Genomic DNA, 18378 nt, shown 5'->3' with positions numbered 1-18378 from the left:
TCATGTGTCAGAGGCCATGTGTACCTACCAAAAAGAGAGAGAGAGAGAGAGAGAGAAAGGGTAGCATCCAACATGGGGAATGGTCGTGCCACAATCCCTTCTCCCTACTTCTTTGAAACTCCATTTCTCCCTCCTGGGATTTGGGCGTGCACACACATTCACTGGTGTGTTTCTCAAGCTACTGGGCCTGGGACCTGAACAGTGCAGTCAGCCATATGGATCCAGCCGCAGCTACCAGCAGGCCACAAGCTGGCCCCCTTTTTAAGTTTTTAGAGCTTATTAAACAAAACAGAAATGAGAAACTGAGAGACTGGCAGAAAATAGCCAATAAATAGTCAACAATGGGGATGTTATAAATTTGTGAGAAATATTATAAGTACACATGGTACCCAACTTCCGGTTCAACTTACTGGTTTTCTGACTGCTACGAGGATATAACCCCGTTGTAAACTGAGGAACATCTGGACTCATGATGGTTGCACTTAAGATTTTTTGACTTTATGATGAATTTATCAGGGTATTAAATGCATTAGGGGCTTATAATGTTTTACGCCTACAATAAGTTTATTGGAATGTAACCGCGTCCTGAGTCTAGGAGCGTCCGTAATGGTTGTCATGGCTCTTATTCAGACATTAACAAGCTAGGAGTTTCCTGGCTCCTCTGACCTTCTGTGTAGATACAGTCTGGAGGTCGCAGCTCCCACTTGTTTTCCGAACGGCCCCACCTCCTCGGCACGTATGCAGAGCCCAGGGAGGACCGTTCTTGGCGGCTCTCATGCTTATGAAGCCACCGAGTCTGGTGGACTGCGGCTGTTCTGGAGTTACTGTGCAGGCTGAGGCAGGACATGGTTTTTGAAAGGTGGGTAGCCCCAGGACTTCCCGTTGCAGAGGTCTCGTGGAGTGGGGAAGATGACATGGCCGTGGTTTCTGCCTTTTCTCTTCCCGAGAAAGTTCATGTATTCCTAACTGGAACTTGGAAGAATTCCTCACCAACAAACCCAAGAGGGTAAGGCCATCGGGCCCTCCCAGTCAGACCATCTTCCCTGCGACCGTCGTGGAAGGCTGCCTTCTGTAGTTGTCGCGTGAGGGTGCATGCATAAACAGCAAGCTTGGCTGCCAGCTATTGCACTCGCCAACCACGTAGGGAATGGGTTTTCTCAGAAGTCCCCACACCGCGAAAACCAGGACAGTCGCCTCCCGTTACCACGGCTGCTAATGCTTCAGATGCTGGGCCTCCCATTTCCACACCTGCCAGAGAGCCCTTCCCCTGAGCTCTGGCCCCACAACCAAAGCTGTGCTTCTTTGGTTGTGCTTCTGTCGTCTCGGCCGAGAGAGACAGAGAGGAACCTTTGTGGTTTAGAAATTTCTTTAGGTTATGTCAAAGAAAAGCGAGAATGTTATCATCCTCAGTAACAGTCAATTCAGGATGGTGGAGGCCTCAGAGGGGAGAAAGGTGACCCGGAAAGGGCGTGATCTGTTTCTTAAACCCAGAGGGGGCCATATGGATGGGCCTTTTGTTAAGATTGAAATCCTAATATTGTAAAATATGCTCTTGGGGATTTAAGAAATATTCAGGGGGTTTTAAGAGGAGAGAACATAGCCCCACATGGTTGGGATCAGTGCGGGGCTGAGATAACAGGATGCCAGCTACAGGAACTTGGCAGTGAGCATGCAGCTGGGGACGCATCGGGTGGGCAGGTCCACTTTTATCCCATCATTTCCTCGCTAGGGAAAAGTTCAGATCCAAGAGAGACAGTTGTCTGAAAAGACTGCCTTCCTAGGAATCAGTTAGTGTGTAACCCCTTTAAAAGCTCTTTGCATGATTCTCCACTGGGTATTGGCTAAGCCCGCCCAGAGCGCAGTGCTTGGTAGGAGCACCAGTGGGAAATACACAAGAAGCTGAAGAGGCGAGCACGGACATCAGAGGACCCGGACCTCAGAGCGGGGTCCAGTGGACATGTTCGCGCTGGTGTACAGCCAGGCTGCTTCTGCTGTGAGACTCCTAAAGCAGGAAAGCTCAGATGCAGTCAGTCCACGGGGTGCTGGCAGGGCACCAGGGCTCATCGAGTGCTTGCTGTGTGCCAGCCACTCTACCCGTGTTGCCGCTGTTAATCCCTGTGCGGTCCTGTGAAGCAGGTATTATCATCCCTGTTTGCAGACGAGCTTCAGTGGGTTGTCCTTTGCCAGGGGCACAAACTGTGGTAAAGCCTTGTTCTAACTCTGGAAACTTCGCGTTAGACCACACACACCCTGGAGGAGCACAGGCGACTTGACCTGGCCCCGAGGAATTGCAGGGTGATGTGGGTGGCTGCAGTGCTGCAGAGGCCCACCAGGCGTGGGCTTGAGATCTCTGGGAATGGCAGGAAGCAGATGAGATGGGCACGGAGGCCTAGGAGGTGAGCACTGTCAGGCCTCCAGTCAGCTGCGGTGCCTCGGGTGTGCTCTCCCCGTCTCCTGAGTTCTGCTTTCTTGCCCTGAAAATAATGACCCTGTGTTCCTGCCGTTCCTGCGGAGCGTTGTATCTTATCCTGCATGCTTGTTCGTCCTTTTCCTAGCTCAGGCATTTTCTTTGGGATGACTTTGGATGCCCTTGAGCTTCAGAATGAGTCCGTGAAACTTGGAAGGCTCCAGTTGCTTTGCCTCCCCGCCCCATGATCTGCCAGGGTGGTGGCGGGAGGGGTTTTAGTTAAGTGACCCTCTGCCTCTGTGCTCCCACCTTGAGAACCGAGTGGGCAGAGGGTATCCCCTGCTCACTACCTGCCGTGTGAAGATGAGTGGAAGCTGCAAGCTGGCGGCCTCTGAGCCGGATGGCACTGAGAGCCCATGGCTAGCTAATCACGGCCTCACTGGTTGGCCTGGAGCCAGGCAGTGATCGATGATAAGCGTAAGGCGTTGTTCAGAGGGGAGCCAGATGAGGAAACGGGAGGGCCTCCATTCCCTGGCCAGCAGCCGCCCGCATACCTGCGGTTGTTTGCAGTAGAGAGACTTGTAGGAAGACCTTCCAGGGAGGGGCTGTGCGGCTCTGGGAGTGCAGACGATTGGACAGTGAGGGTGGTTTCCGAGTTACCAAGGGGCAGCTCCGGCGTGGCTGGCACTGGCTTGTTTACCAGGTACGGCTGCCAGCTCCCCTGCCCCCTGCCACCCCCAGGGGCTTTCCACATGCACCATTGTTCCAGGAGAAGCCTCTTACATGGCCACTTGGGATGGTGGTTGTTTGGTTAATTACAAAACCCTTTCAAGAAGGAAGTCATTTTTTAAAAGAATACAAACATTTTAATTGAACCACAGACAGATAGATGTGCATCCTGGCGTTTTGATGTGGAGCTGGGGGCCTTTTCTTTCGGTGAAGATCTACTCACTTGGAGTTCTCTGCATTTTAATACAGGGACCACATCCATAATACACTATTGACTACAATTTCCAGTTTGAGTTTCTTAAAAGTAAAACCAGAATATAGCCGCTCATGAAGCAATATGAATATAGAATTCTTTGAGGCTGCTTTACAGCTTATTTTTTCCAACCATACTTAATTCAAGAGCACATTTTTAAAAATGATCTCATTATTGAGTCTCTTCAAATACTCAATCGTCGCAGTAACAGCTCTTTTTGCACTTCCGTCATCATTTATGTAACGTTTAATTAAACCTTCTGTTGTCCTCCAGTATAATCACCATAAACAGTTCTGCAAACGCTCCGCACTGATTCTTGGTAGACATAACGCTCAGTGGGTGAAAGCTGCAAGCATGCCAGAGAGACCTGCCAGCTGGGCACGTGAGCGTCAGCTGGTATAGTTAACTGAGTACTAGTTGACCGGTGGGCAGTCGGCTAGTTGGCAAGTCAGTTACGTGCGGTCGCTCACAGACTTACAAGGGAGGTGGGTTATCCCTGTTACCCTGAGCAGGCCGAGGCTGCGAGGGGACAAGTGCCTTGCTCCCAGAACAGATTCTGCAGCCTCCTCGGATCTCACCCACTCACTGGACATGGCCTGCCGGAGCCAGCCCGCTCTGGGACATGGACATGGCATGAACACCAAGACCTCTAGCCCTGCTGGAGACGGGCAGGCCTGAGTTGCAGACCCTCCAGGTCCTGCCTGGGAGCTGCCTGCTGTTCCTCCCTCACATGAAACATTTTGTTCTGAATGGAGAAGCCGCCTCCAGCCGAGAGTCCAGGAAGTGAGCTATTGTTCACACAGCATGTCCTAGACATTTTCTGCCGTGCGGCGAGGAAGCCCTTTTCCTCTGGTTTGTCTTTTTTTTTTTTTTAAAGGACCCTGGGTCTTGATGAACTTGTTTTTAGGTGGAATACTGTTTATTTTGGAACTAGATGAATGTGACTCATGAGTACAAATCCTTCCTCTCTAGAAACTGAAATGAGCAAGGGGGTAGGGTTGCGGGGAGTCTTCTGCTGGCATCTGTGGTTTTACAAGGACTCCAGATGCTTCCCAGCGTAAGGAAGGCTTGCATCTGGTCAAACGGGTGACAAAGGAAAAAGCCAGTGGCTCTCTGGCTCTGCCCATTCTTCTACGGACTTAACTGGAGCAGGCTCCTCCGCACCTCCTGCTATGCCTGCCTCAGGAGGTGGGTGGTGGGAGGGACTGAAATCCCCCAGCAACAGGGGTAGGCATGCATGGCCGTGAGGCAGGGCACGTCTCACCACCTGTGCTTACAGCTGCAGGACCTTGTCTTCCAAGGTGACGTCATCCCGGGGATGAATGCATTATGCAAAGACCCCAGTGTCGTTGCGCGGTGTAGTTTGCTCACACTCGTATCATAATGAACCAGCTCCTCGCTAGCGTGCCGTCTGGAATCTAAAGATTGTCCTCAGACTTGTACGCCGTCTTTATGGCAGCCCCGTGCTGGTATCTGCATTTTAACTTTGAAGGAAATGTATCTTTTAGGAAGCTTAAAGAAGAGAAAGCAAGTAATTTGCCAATGACGACGATCCCGCAAGTGAGGAATTTTCTCACTTTGTCAAAAAAGGAAATTGAAATCCAGTGAAGCTGAAGACTTTTCAAGGTTGTATGATTAATGGAGTGGCACAGCCAGGATTTGGACTCGTGGTTTTACTCTGCAGCCCTCGTTCTCTCTACCTGTGTGCAGGACCTCCGCAGTGTTTCCGGTCCCATATAGTCGAGATTCCTCTCTGAGCATTAGGGGAGCAGAAGCTGGGCTGACTGTAGGCCGGACCCCAGGCATGCGGCGGCCGGCACTGGACAGTGGTCCCACACCGCAGTTCTGGTGACCGCAGGTGCCACTGCACTTTCCTGTGAGATGCAGGGCAGTCGTGAGGAGCAACTGGAGGACCAGGAAGGCAGTCAGCTGGCACTCAGCGCAGCAAGGACCCCACAGAAAGACCCCAGCCCGGACTGAAGGACCCTGTGAGGCTGGCATTTTAACATTGTTCACCAAAAGTGCTTTCCGAGGAGACGGGACCTTGCTGTGAGCTCCTGAGTTCAGTTTTCAGAAAGATGACCTCCTGAAGTTGGAGAGGGGTCGTGTGATAAGCTTTCCGCCCGTCCACACGCCTCTCCCTGCAACTTCAGTATTGTGAGGGTGCCTCCGGTTTCCTCGTTCATTCATTTCAGGCCGTAGCGGATACAGGCATGTTCTGTCAGCTAAGCACCCCGGTGGGCAGCTTGCTGGGCCGAAGTAACCCCCCTGGCTCAGGGCTCAGCCTCCTTGGAGTCTGATTAGTACAAGCCGGTTTCCCAGGGTCCGTTCATTCTTGGGAACACTGATAATTGAGTTTTCAGACTGACAGGGCTGGGGTTAGCCTGGCTTCCAGAATAGAGAAATCCACACCACAACCCAGAAGCTGTGCTGAGAGTCCTCAGCCCCAGAGCTTTGTGATGGAGAATAATGGCGAAGTCCGCTTTCCCACATTCCGTCCTCTTTGTCTCCCCGGCCTGTTTGTTGGGCATGTCTTTGCTTATTAGCATGCTGAGCAGAGTTCATTTCAAATGAAACACAAACCAGTGCTAATCTCAACCGTGCATCATTTTCTAAAAAGATCTGATCCTGAAGGAGTCCCCCCACCCTCAGTATTCTGAAAATTTTTGAACTGTAGAAACTTGAAGAACTTGAGTAGCGAATGCCTCTATATGCACCATGTACTGCTAGATACTAAAATTAGCATTTCGCTGTACTCGGTTGAGCTCATCTCTTCATTTGTCCATCCCTCAGTCTACTTAGCAATCGTTATTTTTTGATGCATTTCAAAGTAAGTTGCAGATTTCAGCACATTTCATCCCTAAACACGGGAACGTGGGTATCCTTAACCAGAGTTCAGCGTTTGTTTTTAGTTCTTTGCAGGGGGTGGTAAAAATGTATACAAAGTAAAACAAATAGGTCTCACGCCTGCCATTCCATGAGTTTTGAGGAATGTGTACGAGCATGTCATCCCGGTTCCCATCAAGATACAGAACTTTACCATCACCCCGGAAAGTTCCGTCAGTCCTTAACGCAGCCCTGCCCGAACCCCCCCACCGGCCCCCACCGTTCTGATACTTGCCACCACAGATTAGTTCTTCCTGGAGCTTCATTTAATGGAATTAATGCAGGATGTGCTCTTTTGTGTAAGTCTTATCTGGAAGGGTTTTTTTTTAAAAAAAAGAATTGTTTTATTTAACTTTATTTTTTGATTTATTTTTAAATTTGACCAGAGAGGGACATAGGCAGAGAGGGAGAGAGAGAGGGGAAGTGAGAAAGCAGGCCGCCAGGTCCGGGACTCAGATCGCCATCGGCCATGGGCGAGTCCAGCGCCCTTAACCACCATGCCACCTGCCGGCCCTGTTATCGGAAGATTTTTAACTAGTGCCTTAGAATGAAGTTCAGGGTCTCTGTCAACTTTATTTAACCAACTTCTTCCTATTTCACAAGTTCAAAGATAGTTAGGAGTGGCTGCAGGAATTCTAAACTATACTCATGTATACTGATAGTGTGTTTGTATTAGCACATGAGGGATTTTTTTAAACACATATTACGTATATATAATGCGATGTTCAAAATTCTGCATCTGAAAAAAATTTTTTGGTAATTTCTCTGGAGGGTACATGCACTCACTTACAGAGAGAGAGTGAGGTGTAGAGGGAGGGAGAAAGCACCCCCCAACGGGTGTGCTCACACCATAATCCCATCTCCTCCATTTCTCCATCCTTTCAGGATCTGTGGCATGCACGCAGACCTGGCATGTTTTTCAAGCCGTTGGGGCTAGGATTCGAACCTTGGTCAGTCATGCGGGATCTGGCTCCCTTAACAACTAGGTCACAAGGCTAGCCAAAACAGTTTTATAAAAATCCTCTGACTACCCAATTACAAGACAGGTGTTCCTTTGTAGATCTGAGGAGCCAATAGATGTAGGTCCCGCTCCCTGGCCACACTGGTAAGGAAATCGATTCTAAGAGCTTCGTATGGTTTGTGGGGGCTGTTTGTATCCATTTCCATACTCGCCATGTGGTTCACTGAGATGCGATTCAGCCTGTGAAGGAGCCTGACCCAGGGAAGGTCACTTGGAGGTTGGTGCAGTACGAGAAGACCCCCGAGGCAGGTCACCAAGGGTTAGGCAGCTGCAGCTGCAAGGTCTGTGTGCGTCCTCCTGCCCAGCCCCCGCCACCGTCAGCCCGCTCCTGGATAAAGGAGAGACTGCGTAAATTGGACCAGAATCCAAATACATAATCCTCATTAATCTTTCAGATTCTTGTCCCACTTATTAAAGCCAGTGCTTGGCGCATAACCCAGAGTTCTGTGGCAAGCAATAATAAAGTTAATTGGAATCTAGGTCTCCCAACTTTTCTCTCTTCCGCGGTTGCTTGGGGCTTTTAGGCAGAGGTTCCTTTTACGGGAGGCTGATCTGGTCGGAGGAGGTCACTGGCAGGTATCGTCATGTGCTTGTCTCCTGACACTTTCTCGTCGCCTTCCCACGTTTCTGTCAAGGTGCAGACGTGGGCTTTATGCCCGCCCTCGGGGTGGGGAAGGGGCCCGCTGGCAGTTGCGGGATGAGGTGGTTTAGGGGAACACACCTGGGGTCAGCACCCCTAGGAGTGGGGAGATAAAAGCAGGAGGCCGAAGCAAGGACTGAGCTGGGATCACGGAGCCTGATGTCCTAGTTGCTCCCGCTCTGTGACTAGCTGCAGGCAAACGGGGGTGGGCTTTCATTTGAGGTTTTGTCAGTAAAGGAGGGCAAAGCGCTTCGTAAACAAAGCTCTGTGGTCTCTCAGCTTAGTAGAGAAAGGGAGATTGAGCAGGAAGGAGACAATGTAAAGGGGACTCAGTCATAAATACAGTAGCACTCTGGGTGCCCCCACTGCCACCGGGACGCGGCACATTACGCTGAGCCCGAGCCTGCTCGGTGGAAAGAAGGCGCTCTTATTGGTGGACGGTTTGTTGCTCGGCCCTGGGAAGGGCAGCCCTGAGCCCTCCCTGGCAGGTACTTACTCAGGCCTTCAGCGCGTCGGCCCCTCCCCCACCCCACCTGCCTCTCTCCCCCAAAAGCAGTTGACAAGGTTAGAAAATCAGGACACATAATTTCCTTCAATCCATCTTTGTCTTTTCTGAGGCCTTGTGCAATTCAGTCTGGGAAGAGAAGGAAAAAACCCAGACCCTGATCGGTGACCCTTTTTCAGATCAAAGCCCACTCTAGGCTAAGAGCCTGTCTGCTGCTAAAGAGGCAGAAGACAGGGATGGTGATGAATTCTTATGTGGGCCTGGGCCTGGGAGTGCAGCTGGCAGCAGCCTTCAGGGTTCCTTGCACAGCCCAAGGAGCCAATTTCCATGTCAGCAGTCACCCGGCAGGATGGGCAGGAGCGTCTGGCGAGCCGTGGAGGTTGAGTCTCAGTTCCCTGGCTCTGCGCTCCTGGGAGTGGAAGCAGCTGTCCACGCAAGGCCACCTGGCTGGAAAGGGTCTGCCGCTTAGCCCCCCACCCCACAAGGGGAAGCCGAGCTCCCCAGAGGTTAGCAGTGCTGGCCACGGGCAGGCCGGTGTCCGTCCACGGTGTGGAGCTTTAGCTGTCACCTGCTAAGGGGGTAGTGTGTTTGCTTGGCAGTCAGGTGAGGTTCCCCAGGACTGTTGGAAGAAATGCCCGCTGGTGGGGGGCAGGCATGAGGTGCTTTGGGGGATCCACAGGCCGGTGCTAGCCCAGGGAGGTTGGAGAAAGATAAAAATGAGGAGGGAAGGGGAGTTAGAGAGTCTGGACTAGCCTGGAAGTGAGAGTGTGGGCTGCCTCCCTTCTTACTTTTATTAGTACGAAAGCAATGACCAGTGTATTAGCGACCAGCACAGCCTGGGCATTTAGCAGATGGTGTTAAAGCTGTTGGTGATTGTCACTGAACACCCGCAGTGCGCCGGCTCTGTACAGGCACGGGGGATCTGAAGGGAACTGAGACACACCGTGGCACAGTCAGTCAGGGACGTCCCTGCGAAGCAGACTGTAGTTCTGAGCCAGTGAGGTCATAAACATCAGGGGCCAAGGAAGAGAGGTGGAAGGTCTCCATCCCTGTGGGACAGGCCCAAGGACACTGGCATGTTTTCCAGCCAGGAGTGGGGGAGACTCCTGGGACAGCCCCCTAGGCAGTAAGCAAAGGTGTTGGGAGGGAACGTCTGGCATCAGGAGCCAACTCAGTTGCCGGTGAGTCACAAAAACATCACCCTTCATAGTCCCATTCACACCGAAGCATAGTCAAAAGTAGGCCATTGCCTTCCCTTCCTCCGCTGTGTGAGACCCCAGCCTCTAAGCGATACCCTGACTGTTCCTGCTGCCTTTATATTTGGCCCCAAATGAGAGGCCCTGGACACAGTCCCTGCCCCTCACTTGCACCACCTCATGGAAGGGAGGTTCTTGCCAGGCCTTGGAGCCAAGCTGCAAGGAGGCTTCAGGCCCTGCTGCTGTCTGTCTGGGCCTGGCACTCCTTCTGGCACACAGAAGACCTAGCAAAACTTGGAGCCGTGTACCCCCCACTCCCAGGATTCATTGAAAAGACGAGTGTGATCTGAGTGGCCCACAGCCTGGCAGTGGGGGTTGGAGGCCGCTCCGCGTCCAGAACCCCCCTCCACTGCTAGCCCATGGGTATCCAGGATCCTGTGGTCTAAACAAGCAGATGTCAGATGGCCTGAGCAGCGGTATCTCTAGCGTTTGTTTATGTTTTTGCTTTCAGCCATATGGGGAATGTGTTTTTATATAGCCCTGGCAGGAAACGAAAGTCTAAGTAAAATCATCCTGACTACTTTCTGGAAATGGAACATTTCCAAGCATTTTTTTGAGCACAAGAGTCCCATTATGGTAATAACTTTCACCCTACCAAACAACAATGTAAGTTCTCTACCCTGGCTTATGAGACGTTCAGTATGCAGCAGCGTCACCTCCCATGTCTCTCCAGAAATGTCACTTTTCCTAAACATCCGAAAAAGAAGAGCCCTTGCAACCCTCCCCTTCCGTTAATTCCACCTGCCTCTTCCTTCCCCTCGGGTGCCGGACGTTTCTGGGAAAGCAGCCTAATCAGGTTGTTTGTACTCCAGCCTAGATGTTCGCGCTGCGTGCAGTGTGTAGACCCGAGCAGTGTCTGTGTGTCTGAAGGCTCTTCCTTGTCTAGACTCAGATGATCGTATTCCCTCTGTGCTGGTTCTGGGCCACCAGGGCCAAGGTGTGGAGAGCTATGCGCTCTAGCTCCAGCTCCAGCTCCTCCCTGCCTCCCCCACCCAGGCCGAGGGGTTGGGCAGGACCACACCGTAGACTGCTCTGCTGTGGCGAGGGTGGGGACCTGCAGTCTTGCCAAACTGGACCTCTTCACTGCTGGGTCCCGCCCAGCCCCAAGCTTCCAACAGAGCAGGTTCCAGTCGCTGAGAAAGGGGTCCTGGTTTCCAAGCACGCTATACGCTGCCCAGTACCCTGGGTTCCTCCGTAGCCTAGGACCCTGTCGCCCTCTCCTAGCTGCAGCGGTTCACAGAACAGTAAAGCATCCTTCCTCGTTGGGGTGAGGTCTCTCTGCGTGTCCACTTACATTTCCCAGCTGGTCAGTGGTCTGGAGCACCCCCACACCCACCCAGGAGGAGACCATAGAAACCTGGGCTTCTGCTGGCCTTCTGTAGTTGACATGAGGGCGACTCCTGGGGCAAGCAGAAAGGAGTGGGGGCACTCAGTTCTACCCATTGTGATTATTCCTGACCCTCTTCCTCTTGCCCACTCGCTTTCTTTTTTTTCTCTCTCCCTCTTTTTTTTGTAAGTCAGAGCCATGTGCTCACTAGAGTGGGGGAGAGCGAGAGCATGCACCCCCATGGGGCATGGTCATACTACAAACCCTTCTCCATTTTTCCATCCCGTGGGGATTTTGGGCATGCACACTCATGCGCCCAGTGTGTTTCTCAAGCCTCAAGTCTGGGACTTGAACCGTGGTTGTTCATGTAGGGTCCAGTTCCCCTAGGTACCAGGCCACAGGACTGTCCCTGTCTGCTGGGATGTCAAGAGGTCTTTTGGCAAGATCTTCCAGTTCATGCAGTCAGGGGATATTGGTGGGCCAGGCCAGGTGGGGCTTTGAGTGTTAGACAGGCAGTGACTTGGCTTTATTGCATAGGATGCCTTGGAGTCATCCCTTCATATCAGCTCTTCCCACCTTCGGCACTCCGCATGGCCTTGGGAAAACAAGGCCTAAATAAATAGAAGCTACACCTTTATTCATGCATTCCGTAGGTTTTCAATATAGCATGAGCCAGGCCAGGGGAGTCTGGATGGTAAATAGAATGTGTTTGATTGATTCTAACCTTCCGGCCCCTCCCACAGTGATTCTCACACAGGAGGCACCCAGGGACGGGTGTCGCCATTCTAGGAACCAGGACCTACCTCCTATGTAGGAGGAAGTTTCCTCACCTCGAACACCCTATGTTTTTCCTGTAGGAGTTGTAGAAAAGACAAAGAAGGCGAGTCAAGCGGGTAGTTACTGAATATGCACTCCTCACCCAGCCTTAGCTTTTGCCATCCGACTGGGTAATCCAGACTGCGGGAACTGGCACTGGTGAGCCGCTTAGCACCAGGCTGGGCCGGGCAGCCTGGGCAACAGCTTGGCCGAGAAGAGAAGAGCTGTCTCCCTACATCCCTAAGGCCTTCTGGGGGAAGAAGAGATGCTCCAGGGGAACAATAGAGACCCTGTGCTGCATTCACAGGAACAGTTTAAATCTGTGCAAAGAGCAGTGTTACTGCTGAGTGGGCACTTGCTGCGAGTGGGGTAAACCGGCAAGAGGAGTTACCAAGCCCCCCTCTTCTGAAAGGCCTTTAGCAAAACTGGACATAGGGTGGGAACTGGGATCCTAAGGCCTGTGGCTAAGTCATAAGATTCTGCCCCTCGAAAAACACTAAAAATGTACTTAAGTGGGGCCTGCAAGTGGCATAGTGGTTAAGGCACTGGACTCCCACATGGCCGACTATAGTGTCAGTTCCAGATCTGGAGGCTTGCTTTCTCACTTTCCCTTTCTCTCTGTCTCTCTCTGGTCAAATTGAAAATAATAATAAATAGTAACAACAAATTAAATAATTATTTTTAAAAAAATAGTACCTGGGAATCAGCCTACAGATATAATACTTGCACGTGTGTACCAAAGGTATGAAAACCGTATTCTTCATAGTACTATTTAGAATAAGAAAAGATTAGAAATTACACACAGGGGACCAGCAGGTGGCATGGTGGTTAAGGATACTGGACTCCCACGTGGCTGACCGCAGTGTGAATCCCAGATCTGGCGGCTTGCTTTCTCACTCCACCCCCCCTTTCGTTCTCTCTCTCACTCTGTTGCTCTCCGGTAAAATTTAAATAAATAAATAAATAAATAAATAAAGTTAAAGAAAACAATTATTTAAATGGAAAAAAGAAGAAAAAGAAACTGCACAGATCAATTAGGGGCTGGTTAAGTGAGTGAAATTGCTGTATACCAGATGATGATAGCTCACACATTAAACTAAGAACAGTGTTCTTTGTGGACTGTGGCCCGGCAGCGCATGTGGAGTGCCTCTGTTCACCGCGTGCTCCTGTGTGCCTACAGGTGAACAGAGCCGGTCTGAAGAACGCACCAGAAACTGGCCACACCGGCGGCCTCCAGAGTGAAGAGCTAGGAAACTGAGACAGGAGAGGAGCAAGACTCTACCTCTGAATAACCTTTTTTTATTTATTCATTCATTTACTTTAATTCGACCAGAGAGAGAGAGGGGGAAAGTGAGAAAGCAAGCCACCAGGTCTAGGACTCAAACCGTGGTCGCCCACGTGGGAGTGTCTAGTGCCCCAACCACCACGCCACCTGCTGGCCCCTGAATAACCCATTTTTATTTTGCATTTTGGATCATGTGGATGTATTACTTTTCAAAAAATAAGTATTAGTGTAAACATAAAAAACATTTTTAATAGGTTTTACTAGGGCAGCAGAGCAGAGTTCAGAAAGTGAATTAACCTTTTACTAAGGATCGTCTGCGAGCTGGATCTTCAGCTAGATTTTGGAGAGGTTTTTGCTATAGGGTGCGTGCGCTCTCCAGACAGACAGAAAGAGGCAAAGAGACAGAAAGCGAGAAATCACCCCCCAGGGGGGATGGCCACACCACAATCCCTATGGCTATGTCATTGGACTCCCACGTAGTCAACCATGGTTCGAGTCCCAGACCCAGTGGCTTAAACTCACGCCGGGCGCTTGTGCGTGCGTGCCCAAGATCCCGAGAGGAGAATGGAGAAGGGATTGTGGTGTGGCCATCTCCCTTAGGGGGTGACTTCTCACTTTCCCTCTCACTGTCTCTCTTTCTCCCCCTGCCCCCCACCCCACAAACGCACATGTACTAAGGCAAAAAACCTCTTTTAAAAAATAAAACAAAACAAAAAACTGGAGACTCTGGGAAGGTGAAGGCCCTACTTCAGGTCTGGCCTGTCTGCCCTGGTCGTTGCCTTCTTGTACCATGCTGCTTTGAAAAGGGCAGAGCCCGAGATGCCTGGGTGGAGGGGTGCATTTTCTTTACAGAGCCGGGCAGACCCTCTCTTGTGCTCTGGTGCTGCTGTGGGGCTGCTGGGCCACTTAGTGGAGGCACACCCTGAGTTTTCCCCCCATCAGCTTTGTTGCATTTCCCTCTGCTTCTGCCGAGCCCCTGGATGGAGTTTACAGTCAATCAGATGACAGCCTGAGCCGCAGCCTGCTGGAGGAAAACACCTCCCCAGGCTCCCGACTGCAGGCGAGAGGTGGTGCCTGCCGGGGTTGGATGTGCTTTTTGTCTGCCAGCTGGAGCCTGGCTGGGCAGTTGTTGTTCTAATTGTCAGACCCAGGCTCCCGACTTGCACTGAGAGCAAAAAGCATCCAAGACTGGTACAAAAGGTCCTGTCTTCATCTCTTTGGAGAAGAGCAGTGAATGAGCTCATTATCACACAGCCCTGAAGGAGGAGGGGAGGAAGAGAAGGAGGCTCTTCCTCACTCCCTGGTCCAGCCCCTGACCACGTTTCCAGGCATAGGGGCTTGGACCTGGCCCAGAGTGACCAAAGCCAGGTGGCTGGGACAGGTGGTCCATACAGGGGGGCAGTGCTAGCGACAGCTGGGTGTTTGAGACTGGCGCTCTCCGCTGTGGATAGAGGAAGGGTCTGATGTGGCCTTAGCTCCTGAGTGCAGAGCAGTTCAGAGAGCAGAAGGCCTTCCATTCGGGTATGTGCTTGCCTCGCCTGGGCTTCCAGAAGGAGCCCGTGTGCGGGCACTCTGCTATCTCTGCTCTAGAAATGGTCCGCACCACCACAGCAGTGGTCATGCCGTAGCCACTCGGGTGAGTGCCCGCGATCTGCCGGGCACTGCTCTCGGCACGTTGGCATGGCACAGGACAAAGCTGGCGCAGCCCGCACTCGCCGGGAAGTTCAGTTGTAGCGTGACCAGTGAAACGTGCCAGGGCCGGCCTGCCATTGCACCCTCTGCCCGGTCTCTGCGGGGTCCAGCAGAACTGTGGGGGGCGGGGGATAAATGCCGTGAACGAGAGGCTCTGTGGCATTTCTAGCAGCCAGGCCAGGCTGTCACCATCTCCCTTCAAAGTGATTCTCCGGACCCTACTGGGCTGGGGCTAGAGATCTGAGTGGTGGAGGGTGCAGGTTGGTACTGGGCCTGGGAATCATCTGACATAGACCCGGAGGGCAGCCGCAGCAGCACGGACGGGGAGCTGGCCACCTTGACCCCAAGCCTGACTGCCTCTCCTCTGTTCCTTTCTTCCGTTGCAGATTGAGAAAATCATGAGCTCTATTGGAGAAGGGATTGACTTTTCTCAGGAACAGCAGAAGATATCAGGTACCGTATAACCAGCCGTGGTCCCCCAACACAGCCCACTGGCCCCTCCCCGGCTCGGGTGTCTTCCCTGACACAGACGGCGGACCTGTGGGATGAGGGGGGGACAGCCTCGGATTGCACGGTGCTTACGGTTCACTTTCTCCCGCATCTAGACAGACCACCTCGCTGGTATTAGAACCACGGCCCCTTTTACACATTGGAGGGGAAAGTGTGCAAATTGGATTTTAGACGGCCTGGTAGGAAATTTTTTTTAATGAACAGCTGTCACTCACTCTCTATTTTGTAGATGTGGGCTTCCTCGGACTGGCTGAAATTAGAGAACGCGCAGAGCTGGTCTCCCGGCTGCAGGAGAACGGGCTCTCGCCTGCCCGCCCCAGGCAGTGTCAGAGCACGGGGCCAGCCATGGTCTCGGCCTGCAGAGCTGCCCGGCAGGCCCCGCTCCGTTTGCTTCGTGTCCGTTTCGCTCTTTCTCCATTTACTCGCTCACCATTTCTAAGCTGTAGGGGTGAGGTCTGCCTCCACTTTCTTGGCCTGAAAAAGGCATCTAGGGGGAGGCCACTCGCACTGTTTTCCCTGATAACGGGGTCGTGTTGCTACCTTAAAGGGGCCTCTCAGAGCAGCCTCCCACCCTTCCTTGGGCACCAGGGCACCCACCTGAAAGCAGCCCAGCAGGCAGCCTCACCTCGCCTCCTGTCGGTGAAAGCACCTCTCTGCACCAAACGGGTGAATCCCTGCTCACTGGGTGCGCCCTCCAGGACCGACCTCAGGTGCCATCTCTAGTTCTGCCGTGGGCTTCTGTGGCTGCGGCAGGTCTGAAGAGGGAACTGCAGTGTAGGGGACAAGGAGCTGCCGAGGCCCTGGGGCTTGGTGGGGAGGCCCTGGCTCAACTCTTGGCTCTGGGTACTTAGTGTATTGGCATGTCACTTACTCTCTCGGAGCCCCCAGGTCCCTTTGGCAATATTTGCTTAATAGTCGCGATCTCTTAGGTTCTGTGTGAATGAGTAATGGGTACGAGTAATTGAGCTGAATAAATACTCAGTAAATAGTAGCTAGGCTCATTTTTGCCCATGAGCTCATGACTCGCTTGTCTCACGAAAGCTGGAGAGTAGGGTCACCTCTCCCCCGTGTGGTCTCCCCTACCCCACACTTTCCGGCTTGGTTCCTGAGCCACCCTCCCTCCAGCGGCCTTGTTCCCTGCGAGCTAGCGGAGAGGGCTGAGCTGGGTTTGGGCCGTCTTTGCCAGTCTTGGATGATGGGGTATCTGTGGGGGGCCCTTCCGGCCAAGGGTCTGTGCACCCGCCTCCAGGCGGTCGCTTAGCCCCAGTCAGGTGAGCACACCGGGGCAGTTCGTAGGCTTTGCCAAGGTCATGCGTTTGTGGGGAGTAGATGCTCAGGCCTGAGGAAACCCTTGCCACCTCCACGGCTGTGGCTCAGGGCAGTCAGGAGAGGCGTCGAGCAGTCTGTGGAGCTAGGCCGTCGTGCCTCCCCACACTCTCTACGCCCAAGGAGCAGCGGCCCAGGTGCCTGCACTCCTGATGCTTGAGCGTTGAGCCAGAAGCAGGCCCCTGCCTCTCGGACTTGATAAGCCAGGAGCTGCGGCCGCACTCCGGAAGAGCCCTTCTCCGTGGGGTTAACACTGAGCTCTTCTGTTGCTGTTCTGGACCCACCATCAGCTCTGGCCCTCCAGGAGCTCATAGGACTGGCAAGAGGTGGGATGTCTGTGTACCTGGGTGTCTGGATCCCAACGTGTAGTCTTGTTTTCATCCTCATTTTGTTGAACCTTCCTTCGGACCCCAGCTTAGGAGAGCCGAGAGCAGGCACTAGGGTGGCCGCCCAAACAGAGGGTTCATCATCTATGCTACAGAGCTCCAACCCGCTGCCTGCACCCCTGCCAGGCTGTGACACGTGGGGAGGGTGGGTGCTGGCTTCCCATGAGCTCCGTCTGCTAGGTCAGGAGGGGCTTGCCACCGGACCTCAGGAGCACTACCTTCAGCTCGGACCAAACCAGAATTGTGTTCGTTTTGGATGGTTGGTGTCACAGGGTAGGCTGTCCTCGGGCTTCTGGATCTGGGAGAAGACCCAGGCTCTTGGGGTGGCAGCCCGAGTGGAGGAGCAGCCCCCCAGTAGGCAGTGCTGAACCAGGCCTGTGGTCACTCATTTGCAGAGGGTCCTCCCTGCAGGGCGAGACCACAGCATCGGAGTCTCCGTCCTGTTTGGGGACCATGGCCCCTGTATTGCCAGTACTGTCACTTATTACCCAAATCCTCTGAAGTCGTTTTACCACTAACCCATCCCTCTGCCAGCTCCCATTCTCGGGAGTCCAGCCGGGCACGCCTTCCCGCCAGGACAGGCCACTTGCATCTTTCGGTCGAGGCCTGCCCTGTCCAGCGGAAGAGGACTCGTGTGGCTTTCTTTTGCTGACGCCAGCCCTCTTAGCTGTTGCAGAGCTGGGAAGGGCAGGAGTCTCCCTGTACACGAAGCCCTTTCTCTGCCAGTGGCCCTCTGCTGTTGTGCTGCAGGTGTCTCCCCAGGTACTTGGGGGAGAGCTGTGACGTTCAGGTTTTTGTCCTGTCCCGCTGCAGCTGTATCGGGGTTTGGTCCTGGCGCCCGCTTGTCCTTGGCTGTCCTGTCCCCATGCTCTCCTTCTCCAGGTTGCAGGTGGCCTGCTCTGGGCATGGTACTTCTCCCCTGGGCTCCATCCAGCCCAGAGCTAAGTCTCTCCCTAGCTGTTGGGGACACTCCCCGAGGAACAGCAGGTGTAACAGCCTTAGATCACTCCCCGTTATTGTGATGAGCACAGTCAGTCCTAAAGTAACAAGTGCAGGGGCGGGGTCACTTACCTTGGGGCTGCGCCTCCTGGCAAGGTCATCCCCCATCCCCTCTCCTGGCTGTCTTAGGAACTGCTGGACAGAGCTACAGCAGCGTTCCCTCTGTTCTTCCTGATGGCAGCTCCCGCCTGGAGCCGGAGGGAAAGTTTCTGTCTCCACCCTCCCTCTGCACGGGCAGCCAGCATCAGATGTTGGGAGATCTGCCCTCCGCCCTGACGCTAGTGCCGCCGTCTCCTCCCGCCGCTGCGTCGGCCCCCCTGTCCCGTCCCCGGTGGCTTTT

The 18378-nt window shown here is 53.1% G+C and overlaps 1 protein-coding gene across 6 annotated transcripts in view; it reads left to right on the top strand.

Annotated features, from left to right (window-relative positions):
• ANKS1A (ankyrin repeat and sterile alpha motif domain containing 1A) overlaps window positions 1–18378 on the top strand; it is a gene marked incomplete at its 5' end in the record, with an annotated part of 128034 nt that overhangs the window by 73472 nt on the left and 36184 nt on the right. For all 6 annotated transcript variants that reach the window (XM_027770206.1, XM_014586168.2, XM_014586166.2 and 3 more), the window contains 1 exon segment: window positions 15204–15270. In XM_027770206.1, the coding sequence (XP_027626007.1) occupies window positions 15204–15270 (67 nt within the window).

The sequence above is a fragment of the Tupaia chinensis genome, unplaced genomic scaffold, assembly GCF_000334495.1.
Source record: "Tupaia chinensis unplaced genomic scaffold, TupChi_1.0 Scaffold000116_1, whole genome shotgun sequence".
In the NCBI taxonomy this organism is placed as follows: domain Eukaryota; kingdom Metazoa; phylum Chordata; class Mammalia; order Scandentia; family Tupaiidae; genus Tupaia; species Tupaia belangeri.
Note: the sequence above shows the minus strand (reverse complement) of the source record. Positions and strands in the feature narration are given on the sequence as shown.